Source organism: Salvelinus alpinus, chromosome 11 (genome assembly GCF_045679555.1).
Source record: "Salvelinus alpinus chromosome 11, SLU_Salpinus.1, whole genome shotgun sequence".
Lineage (NCBI taxonomy): Eukaryota > Metazoa > Chordata > Actinopteri > Salmoniformes > Salmonidae > Salvelinus > Salvelinus alpinus.
This window is the reverse complement of record NC_092096.1, coordinates 43,929,654-43,941,134: the sequence shown is the minus strand read 5'-3', so window position 1 is coordinate 43,941,134 and position 11,481 is coordinate 43,929,654. Positions and strand designations below refer to the sequence as shown.

Sequence of the window (11,481 nt, the reverse complement as noted above, 5' to 3'; positions counted from 1 at the left end):
GTTGGAGACAGAGAGAGAGAGAGTTGGAGAGAGAGAGAGAGAGAGAGAGAGACAGAGAGAGAGAAAGAGTGACATGGAGACAGAGAGAGAGAGAAAGAGTGACATGGAGACAGAGAGAGAGAGAGAGAGAGACAGAGAGACAGAGAGAGAGAGAGAGAGAGAGAGAGAGAGAGAGAGAGAGAGAGAGAGAGAGAGAGAGAGAGAGAGAGAGAGAGAGAGAGAGAGAGAGAGAGAGAGAGAGACAGAGAGAGAGTGACATGGAGACAGAGAGAGAGAGAGACACACAGAGAAGAGAGAGATAAAGACATATTGAGAGACAGAGCGATAGAGAGAAAGAAGAGCAACAGCTTTTAAAATCTGAGACATTGGCCACATATACTAGATCTAACAGCGAGAGAGATGGAAGACCATGTATCTCCATGGAAGACCTGTAAATACTACAGTCCGAACAACCTGGGAGAGAAATTAAGTGGTCGTTTTCTACTTTTTTAGGTGGTTTGACATTTGGCAAAATGTCAAATGGAAATGTAAGAGAATGGTTTTCTCTAAACTCGGCTGTGGTTAAGAGCAGGACAGAAGCACGGCTCTTTTTGACCACAATTGCAGTTTCAATCATTGACCTAAAAACCTCATGCTATATTTAGAATGACTAGCAGTTAGATACACACACACACACATGCACCCACACACACACACTAACCGTGATGTCCTGGAACTGCAGTCTCATATTGGTCCCGGCTGGTTGTGGCCTGTTAGTGATCTCAAGGATGGTCCTCATCAGTACAACCAGCAGACTGTCCACTATCAGATCCACCTCCTCAGAAACCACCGGCTCCTCGGGACACACACAAGTTCACATTAAGTTTCACACAGGTACATATGGTACATAATCATGCCTGACGTTTGCATGTGTACACACACATTACCCATACAGACAGTATGCAAACACAGGTGACACAAAAAGATAGACCACTAGCCAATACTAGCCAAACCAGTCTTAAACAAATTGGACACACATTAGAGAGATAAAGTGTGAGTGAGTGTGTGTGTGTGTGTGTGTGTGTGTGTGTGTGTGTGTGTGTGTGTGTGTGTGTGTGTGTGTGTGTGTGTGTGTGTGTGTGTGTGTGTGTGTGTGTGTGTGTGTGTGTGTGTGTGTGTGATCCACATTGCCAGCCTGCTCGTTGAGCCACAGCAACAGAGCAACAGCAGAGGGAAACTAAGACCAAGGCAGAGAGAGTCCAGTCCCCCTCTCATCCTGACAGGAGAATAGAGCCCCATGTTGGACAGACAAAGTGATAATGAGAGAGAGTGTCAGGCTGGCACACTGGCTGCTCCTGCTGTCACTTCATCTTAGCCATGTTCACATCCCTGTCTGTCAGAGTTGTGTGTGTGTGTGTGCGTGCGATTAGTTGCTTCTCAGCCAAACAGGCCAGCACCGTGTCAAGGTCACGATGAGACAAACATGCTCACAGGGACAAACTGCCACATCCACACTCTTTCATTGATGGATTCCAATTGGATTGGATTGTTGACTTGTTCTTGCGCCTATCGGTTTACTTCATTACTTGATCAATAAACCAGATTTATTGGAGTCTATTGTCAGTCTGGCTGGTTTTGCTAGTTTATTTGATCACGCCACGCAAACAAACAAAGCTTTATTGAGATCACAATACACAATAACATTTTTGAGCAATGCCTACAGTGCCTTGCAAATGTTTTCATCCCCCTTGGCGTTTTTCCTATTTTGTTGCATTACAATTTGTCATTAAAATTTATTTTTATTTGGTTTTCATGTAATGGATATACACAAAATAGTCCAAATTGGTGAAGTGAAATGAAAAAAATTCAAAAAAAATTCAAGGCGGAAAAGTGGTGCGTGCATATGTATTCACCCCCTTTGCTATGAAGCCCCTAAATAAGATCTGGTGCAACCAATTACCTTCAGAAGTCACATAATTAGTTAAATAAAGTCCACCTGTGTGCAATCTAAGTGTCACATGATCTGTCACATGAGCTCAGTATATATACACCCGTTCTGAAAGGCCCCAGAGTCTGCAACACCACCAAGCAAGAGGCACCACCAAGCAAGCTGCACCATGAAGACCAAGGAGCTCACCAAACAGGTCAGGGACAAAGTTGTGGAGAAGTACAGATCAGGGTTAGGTTATGAAAAAATATCAGAAACTTTTAACATCTCACGGAGCACCATTAAATCCATTATTTAAAAAATGGAAAGAATATGGCACCACAACAAACCTGCCAAGAGAGGGCCGCCCACAAAAACTCACGGACCAGGCAAGGAGGGCATTAATCAGAAAGGCAACAAAGAGACCAAAGATAACCCTGAAGGAGCTACAAAGCTCCACAGCGGAGATTGGAGTATATGTCCATAGGACCACTTTAAGCCGTACACTCCATAGAGCTGGGCTTTACGGAAGAGTGGCCAGAAAAAAAGCCATTGCTTAAAGAAAAAAATAAGCAAACACGTTTAGGGTTCGCCAAAAGGCATGAGGGAGACTCCCCAAACACATGGAAGAAGGTACTCTAGTCAGATGAGACTAAAATTTAGCTTTTTGGCCATCAAGGAAAACGTTATGTCTGGCGCAAACCCAACAACTCTCATCACCCCGAGAAACCATCCCCACAGTGAAGCATGGTGGTGGCAGCATCATGTTGTGGGGATGTTGGGGGGGGGTGAATAGTTATGCATGCTCAAGTTTGCTGTTTTTTGTCTTGTTTGTTTCACAATAAAAAATATTTTGCATCTTCAAAGTGGTAGGCATGTTGTGTAAATCAAATGATACAAACCCCCCCGAAAATCTATTTTAATTCCAGGTTGTAAGGCAACTAAATAGGAAAAATGCCAAGGGGGGTGAATACTTTCGCAAGCCACTGTATTAACTGTGAGGTAATCTCGATTAACCCAGAACCTCAAATCTTGCACAATTTGTAGTCTGTCCATGATTAACTGTGAGGTGGCAGCCTAAAAGACTACACCACCCATGGTGCTCTGCTGTAGCTGTACTCACGGTGGTGACAGAGTCATCCTTCCTGATGAGAGAGAGCATGCTGGTGAGGATACGGGCACACATCACCAGGTCTCTCTGCTCCTGCATGTGGGCCTGCAACAGACGCAACACCACCGGGAGCAGGATACACCTCGACTCTGTAATACACACCAGTACACACACTTGAACATGAAAATACACACACACACACTCACACACAGACACAAAAATAATAGAAAGCATGTCCTGCTCAAACACCTGTTTTTCTATTTTTCTCCCTCTCTTGGGTGTGATTTGAACCGCCAGCCCGCCCTCTGAGCATGCAGCTAATAAAATGTTACCACAGCTATTTGTGTGAGTATATAATTACCATTACCTACAATTAACTGGCAAGTGTGCCTGTGTAGGTATGTAATTACTAGCAAATGTGTATAATCATGTGTGTGTGATATGTGTGTTTGTGTGTGTGCCGACACAACCCCCAAATGTTTGCTTGTGAGTGTTACGTAAGTTATTCAATATTGTGTGTGTGCGGCCGTGCGTTCCTACCTGGGTTGGTGTACAGCTGGCTCTCCACGGTCTTGGCGATACAATGCAGCTTGACGGCTTCCAGAGGGCACTCAGCGTGAGCGGTGGCGGGCAGGCTGCCCAGCGTCTCCCTGACAAAGCCTGCCACCTCCCTCACCGTGAAGATCTTCAGCAGCTCCCCGTACACTTCAGGGAACGTCCGCAGGAACACCGCCTGGGAACACACAGACATAAACAGACACGGAATAAATATAGATATCTATTAGTATGTCGTACAGGCTTCTACTTAAAGAGGCTTACAGTTAACACATAAGCTACTGTATACTGTACAGCATGTGCCTTATGAGAAAATGTTACTCAAATCATATACAGTCTTGGTCTAGGACCCCAACACACTTATATAGCAGAGGCTTTTACCTAAAGTGATCTACAGCTATAGTAACAAATAGGCTACTGTAAATTCAGTAAATGTGGCCCATGAGAAATCAAAGCAATTATAACCAATGCTTCAACCGATACAGTCTAGGACCCCAACACACACAGCAGAACGTCTATTCTATGCCTGTACAGAAACACAATTCCACGACAGTATAATATAAGTAATATCTTGATATCCCTTATATCTAACCTACAGTGCCTTCAGAAATGATTCATACCCTTTGACTTAATCCACATTGTGTTGTTTTATGGCCCCCAGATAGCATATGAACATTTTGTACAATTTCAGGAAATTAGCTTTAACGGTCGACGTTGAGCACGAAAAACAGTCCAACTCCTCTTTCTCAATTTTCAAACATAAATGGGGTGTGCCTTTGGTGGTTCATCGATGTGTTATTCTGGTCATGAGTGCTGCAACCGACAGAGCTAGTTGTTAGCTAAGCTAGACACTGTAGCTAGCCCGTAACTCCTCCAGTATGTGTTGACCTCATTTCACAGGTTTTGTTTTTGGAACGGAAGCTGTAGAGATTGATAAGAAATGTTACTTCTGTAGCCAAATATCTTATTCATAATTCTATTTGTTTTTAAGAATTAAAATGACCAGGTATGATCGTGTATTGATAGGTTATACAGTTTAAAACTGTTACTTTTGCATTTTTGTCCAAAGTCTACCTTTAAATGTAACTGTCCAGTGTTTCCAGATTTCTATGAAACATGACCTACAATTAATTACAATATAAGTGAAACAGTTTTCCTTCCAGAAAAATGGTAGTTAAGTATGTTTTAAAAAAAGCAGCTTTTGGAATGGTGTGGGCGTACCCCAACAACAGAATGCTTAGGGCATATACCAGTCATTGAAAATATTCAAGCGAGTAGACCGCTGATTGGCCAGCTCATCCTCTATAAGGAAATAGCAAGCATTTTTTAAATGGTCTGTTTGAGATGGGGGTTTTGAAGTGTTTGGCTACAAATACGAGTATATAATGAGTCAACAACATTATTTAGGTATAAGTTAACAGAATATGGAAAATGACTTTAAAACTGCAACATTTTCTCTCAGCATCATAGCAAAATGTGTAGAGTAGCATGAGATGAGCTTTAAAAATATACGTTTTTTCTCTCTGCCCAATGGCAAATGTGTAGAATTGAAGATAATTAGATGTAAAACTACAAAATAAATCTCATCCTCATGGTAAAATGTGACGAATAGCATGAGATGAGCTACAAAATATATATTTTTTTCTCTCTGCCCCATGGCAAAATGTGTATAATTTAAGGAAATTAGCTTTAAAACTGCAACATTTCCTTCCACTTGTCCTTCCACTCATACTGTAACGGCTCTCGTCCTCTTCTTCATCTGAAGAGGTGTAACAAGGATCGGACCAATTTGCTCATGATGGTAAGTGCTCATGATGATTTATTAAAACCGAACTGAACACTGAAATACAAAAAACAATAAACGATGTGCAGAAAACCGAAACAGTACCGTGTGGTGAAAAAACACTAACACGGCAACAAACACCCACAAACCAAAAGTGAAACCCAGGCTGCCTAAGTATGATTCTCAATCAGGGACAACGATTGACAGCTACCTCTGATTGAGAATCATACCAGGCCGAACACAAAACCCCAACATAGAAAAACACACATAGACAACCCACCCCAACTCACGCCCTGACCCTACTAAATAAAGACAAAACAAAGGAAATAAAGGTCAGAACGTGACACATACTGTGTTTTCAAAATACCCCTTAAGAGAGACAACTAGTCATGTCAAATTGTGCATATATTGATTTTTATGTCACAAATATCCCCGTCTATCTACACCCCAATTTCAACCTTGACACATAGAGCTGCTCACAAACTAATGTACCTGGCTGGAAATTAAATGTATGTTCATCTCCAATCCCAATCCACTGGCCGTCATGGAGAGTTTGCCATGTGGGCACCATTCATTAATGCCTCCCAACACACCTAATCCAGGTGGTGCCGTCAACAGCAGCACGGTGCAATACATGATGGGGGGGGGCGCCAGATTAACATGGATTAGGAGTGGCCTGACCTGCATTCAATTCAATTCAATTCAATTCAAGGGGCTTTATTGGCATGGGAAACATGTGTTAACATTGCCAAAGCAAGTGAGGTAGATAATACACAAAAGTGAAATAAACAATACAAATTAACAGTAAACATTACACATACAGAAGTTTCAAAACAAGAAAGACATTACCAGCAGCATACCACCCTGCATACCACTGTTGGCTTGCTTCTGAAGCTAAGCAGGGTCGGTCCTGGTCAGTCCCTGGATGGGAGACCAGATGCTGCTGGAAGTGGTGTTGGAGGGCCAGTAGGAGGCACTCTTTCCTCTGGTCTAAAAAATATCCCAATGCCCCAGGGCAGTGATTGGGGACACTGCCCTGTGTAGGGTGCCGTCTTTCGGATGGGACGTTAAACGGGTGTCCTGACTCTCTGAGGTCATTAAAGATCCCATGGCACTTATCGTAAGAGTAGGGGTGTTAACCCTGGTGTCCTGGCTAAATTCCCAATCTGGCCCTCAAACCATCATGGTCACCTAATAATCCCCAGTTTATAATTGGCTCATTCATCCCCCTCCTCTCCCCTGTAACTATTCCCCAGGTCGTTGCTGCAAATGAGAATGTGTTCTCAGTCAACTTACCTGGTAAAATAATGGTAAAAAAAATAAAAAATTACAAATGTCATATTATATATATACAGTGTTGTAACAATGTACAAATGGTTAAAGCACACAAGTTAAAATAAATAAGCATAAATATGGGTTGTATTTACAATGGTGTTTGTTCTTCACTGGTTGCCCTTTTCTTGTGGCAACAGGTCACAAATCTTGCTGCTGTGATGGCACACTGTGGAATTTCACCCAGTAGATATGGGAGTTTATCAAAATTGGATTTGTTTTCAAATTCTTTGTGGATCTGTGTAATCTGAGGGAAATATGTCTCTCTAATATGGTCATACATTGGGCAGGAGGTTAGGAAGTGCAGCTCAGTTTCCACCTCATTTTGTGGGCAGTGAGCACATAGCCTGTCTTCTCTTGAGAGCCATGTCTGCCTACGGCGGCCTTTCTCAATAGCAAGGCTATGCTCACTGAGTCTGTACATAGTCAAAGCTTTCCTTAAGTTTGGGTCAGTCACAGTGGTCAGGTATTCTGCCACTGTGTACTCTCTGTTTAGGGCCAAATAGCATTCTAGTTTGCTCTGTTTTTTTGTTAATTCTTTCCAATGTGTCAAGTAATTATCTTTTTGTTTTCTCATGATTTGGTTGGGTCTAATTGTGCTGTTGTCCTGGGGCTCTGTGGGGTGTGTTTGTGTTTGTGAACAGAGCCCTAGGACCAGCTTGCTTAGGGGACTCTTCTCCAGGTTCATCTCTCTGTAGGTGATGGCTTTGTTATGGAAGGTTTGGGAATCGCTTCCTTTTAGGTGGTTGTAGAATTTAACGGCTCTTTTCTGGATTTTGATAATTAGTGGGTATCGGCCTAATTCTGCTCTGCATGCATTATTTGGTGTTCTACGTTGTACACGGAGGATATTTTTGCAGAATTCTGCATGCAGAATCTCAATTTGGTGTTTGTCCCATTTTGTGAAATCTTGGTTGGTGAGCGGACCCCAGACCTCACAACCATAAAGGGCAATGGGCTCTATGACTGATTCAAGTATTTTTAGCCAGATCCTAATTGGTATGTTGAAATTTATGTTCCTTTTGATGGCATAGAATGCCCTTCTTGCCTTGTCTCTCAGATCGTTCACAGCTCTGTGGAAGCTACCTGTGGTGCCGATGTTTAGGCCGAGGTATGTATAGTTTTTTGTGTGCTCTAGGGCAACGGTGTCTAGATGGAATTTGTGGTCCTGGCGACTGGACCTTTTTTGGAACACCATTATTTTGGTCTTACTGAGATTTACTGTCAGGGCCCAGGTCTGACAGAATCTGTGCAGAAGATCTAGGTGCTGTTGTAGGCCCTCCTTGGTTGGTGACAGAAGCACCAGATCATCAGCAAACAGTAGACATTTGACTTCGGATTCTAGTAGGGTGAGACCGGGTGCTGCAGACTGTTCTAGTGCCCGCGCCAATTCGTTGATATATATGTTGAAGAGGGTGGGGCTTAAGCTGCATCCCTGTCTCACCCCACGACCCTGTGAGAAGAAATGTGTGTGTTTTTTGCCAATTTTAACCGCACACTTGTTGTTTGTGTACATGGATTTTATAATGTCGTATGTTTTACCCCCAACACCACTTTCCATCAATTTGTATAGCAGACCCTCATGCCAAATTGAGTCGAAGGCTTTTTTGAAATCAACAAAGCATGAGAAGACTTTGCCTTTGTTTTGGTTTGTTTGGTTGTCAATTAGGGTGTGTAGGGTGAATACATGGTCTGTTGTACGGTAATTTGGTAAAAAGCCAATTTGACATTTGCTCAGTACATTGTTTTCATTGAGGAAATGTACGAGTCTGCTGTTAATGATAATGCAGAGTATTTTCCCAAGGTTACTGTTGACGCATATTCCACGGTAGTTATTGGGGTCAAATTTGTCTCCACTTTTGTGGATTGGGGTGATCAGTCCTTGGTTCCAAATATTGGGGAAGATGCCAGAGCTAAGGACGATGTTAAAGAGTTTTAATATAGCCAATTGGAATTTGTTGTCTGTATATTTGATCATTTCATTAAGGATACCATCAACACCACAGGCCTTTTTGGGTTGGAGGGTTTTTATTTTGTCCTGTAACTCATTCAAGGTAATTGGAGAATCCAGTGGGTTCTGGTAGTCTTTAATAGTTGATTCCAGGATTTGTATTTGATCATGTATATGTTTTTGCTCTTTATTCTTTGTTATAGAGCCAAAAAGATTGGAGAAGTGGTTTACCCATACATCTCCATTTTGGATAGATAATTCTTCGTGTTGTTGTTTGTTTAGTGTTTTCCAATTTTCCCAGAATTGGTTAGAGTCTATGGATTCTTCAATTACATTGAGCTGATTTCTGACGTGCTGTTCCTTCTTTTTCCGTAGTGTATTTCTGTATTGTTTTAGTGATTCACCATAGTGAAGGCGTAGACTCAGGTTTTCCGGGTCTCTATGTTTTTGGTTGGACAGGTTTCTCAATTTCTTTCTTAGATTTTTGCATTCTTTATCAAACCATTTGTCATTGTTGTTCATTTTCTTCGGTTTTCTATTTGAGATTTTTAGATTTGATAGGGAAGCTGAGAGGTCAAAAATACTGTTAAGATTTTCTACTGCCAAGTTTACACCTTCACTATTGCAGTGGAACGTTTTACCCAGGAAGTTGTCTAAAAGGGATTGAATTTGCTGTTGCCTAATTGTTTTTTGGTAGGTTTCCAAACTGCATTCCTTCCATCTATAGCATTTCTTAATGTTACTCAGTTCCTTTGGCTTTGATGCCTCATGATTGAGTATTGCTCTGTTCAAGTAGACTGTGATTTTGCTATGGTCTGATAGGGGTGTCAGTGGGCTGACTGTGAACGCTCTGAGAGACTCTGGGTTGAGGTCAGTGATAAAGTAGTCTACAGTGCTACTGCCAAGAGATGAGCTATAGGTGTACCTACCATAGGAGTCCCCTCGAAGCCTACCATTGACTATGTACATACCCAGCGTGCGACAGAGCTGCAGGAGTTGTGACCCGTTTTTGTTGGTTATGTTGTCATAGTTGTGCCTAGGTGGGCATATGGGGGAGGGAATGCTGTCACCTCCAGGTAGGTGTTTGTCCCCCTGTGTGCTGAGGGTGTCAGGTTCCTGTCCAGTTCTGGCATTTAGGTCGCCACAGACTAATACATGTCCCTGGGCCTGGAAATGATTGATTTCCCCCTCCAGGATGGAGAAGCTGTCTTCATTAAAGTATGGGGATTCTAGTGGGGGGATATAGGTAGCACACAGGAGGACATTTTTCTCTGTTAAGATAATTTCCTTTTGAATTTCAAGCCAAATGTAAAATGTTCCTGTTTTGATTAATTTAATGGAGTGAGTTAGGTCTGCTCTATACCAAATTAGCATTCCCCCTGAGTCCCTTCCCTGTTTCACACCTGGTAGTTTGGTGGATGGGACTACCAGCTCTCTGTAACCTAGAGGGCAACCAGTGGGTCCGTCTCCTCTATACCATGTTTCTTGCAGGATGACAATGTCTGCATTACCGATTTCTTTGGTGAAGTCCGGGTTCCTGCTCTTTAGGCCAAAGGCAGATGACCTCAGACCTTGGATATTCCAGGATGATATAGTGAAGGCTTTTTGTTCCATAAAGTGTCCAATGTTGTTGGTCGGGGTTTGGCCTCAGGCCAGTAAGTGTGAGCAGTGTGAGCTATTCTCCTATAGCCATTGTTCTGTTCTGTTGTAGATCAAGATTACAATAGCTCAGCAATCAGCCATGTTTTTTTTACTGGATTGTGCCACGAGTGCATTCTGTTACTGTGCACTGTTGCTGTTCTGACAGAGAGCCTCTGTGCCTAGTTAAAATGATTTCCCAGCGGCACTGGAAGGGAGGAAAGGTGGAGCAGCATGATGACACCAGGGCGAAATAACAACACACACAAGGTGAAAATAACAGCGCAGTGTGTGGTAAGGATCTCCAGCAGAGAGTGTGAGCCAGAGTGAATGGTCACTCACGCAACAGGGGGAACAGACAGACTGACGGGCCAGGTCATTATCAGCTGGGTTCATTAGGGTGGGCTGCTGTGGGAGTTTACACAGCTAAGTGTGCAGCAAACACACACACACACACACACACACACAGACAACACACACACGTACACACACAGCCCAGTGGTTTATATCCTAGTGTGCAACCATGAATTAGACCCACACATTATCTGTAGAGGGCACAAGGGTGAGACAGGCTGGAGGCCAACAGAGAGCCACTGGGGAGAGATGATTATTAAAGAGAGCAGGGACACACACACACACACACACATAAATAATGTATTACTGTAGATTAGGATCAAGATTATTTGGGGGAAGGGGTCTCTGGGGTATAATAAGCACATCAGCAAACACACACACACATACACACGCACACGCACACACACTCATACTACTGTGTGTGTCTGTACAAACAAAGACATCAGCTGAAGACAGAGGCACGCAGACACGTGAAGACACACACACTACACTGTGTGTAATTCAGATTATTTGTGGGTGTGTTTAGCAGCTTTGTTTGAGTCTTCCTGGAGAGCAGTTCAGCCTGGTTTCGTGCTGTGCAGCCCCCCAAGACAAAGCATGAAATATGAATTACCAAGTATCTCCAGGGCTTTATATCAGCATGAAATTCCATTAAAAGCATTTTCTTACAAATCAAACTGAATTAAGTGGGATTGCTTGAAATATAAACGGACGCGGACGCACACTCACACACACACACACACCTGTTATTGCCTATGGCATATAAAGCAAGACAGACCAGGATGCAATGTTGATAACCTCAGTGATCTCTATCAATCATATGGGGCATGTTTCATGTCTGCACTGAGTCA

General features: G+C 42.8%; 2 protein-coding genes across 3 annotated transcripts in view; one reads left to right on the top strand and one right to left on the bottom strand.

The window, feature by feature from the left end:
- Positions 1-51: 51 nt before the first annotated feature.
- Positions 52-4,526, bottom strand: LOC139534233 (dedicator of cytokinesis protein 4-like). 2 transcript variants are annotated; one of them, XM_071333177.1, is made up of 3 exons: positions 3,558-4,526; positions 3,030-3,166; positions 52-835 (listed from the first exon to the last, which is right to left on the bottom strand). In XM_071333177.1, exons 1-3 carry the CDS (start codon positions 3,766-3,768, stop codon positions 650-652), a joined length of 534 nt encoding a protein of 177 aa, XP_071189278.1. In that variant the 5' UTR covers positions 3,769-4,526; the 3' UTR covers positions 52-649. The 2 variants fall into 2 exon arrangements, with proteins under 2 accessions (XP_071189278.1, XP_071189279.1); XM_071333178.1 differs by having other exon boundaries at positions 53-832; positions 3,558-4,523.
- Positions 4,527-10,262: 5,736 nt separating this feature from the next.
- LOC139533315 (receptor-type tyrosine-protein phosphatase zeta-like) overlaps positions 10,263-11,481 on the top strand; it is a 31,385-nt gene continuing 30,166 nt past the window's right edge. The window contains exon 1 of the mRNA XM_071331373.1: positions 10,263-10,308. Within this exon, the coding sequence (XP_071187474.1) occupies positions 10,263-10,308 (46 nt within the window). The remainder of the gene's footprint in view (positions 10,309-11,481) is intronic.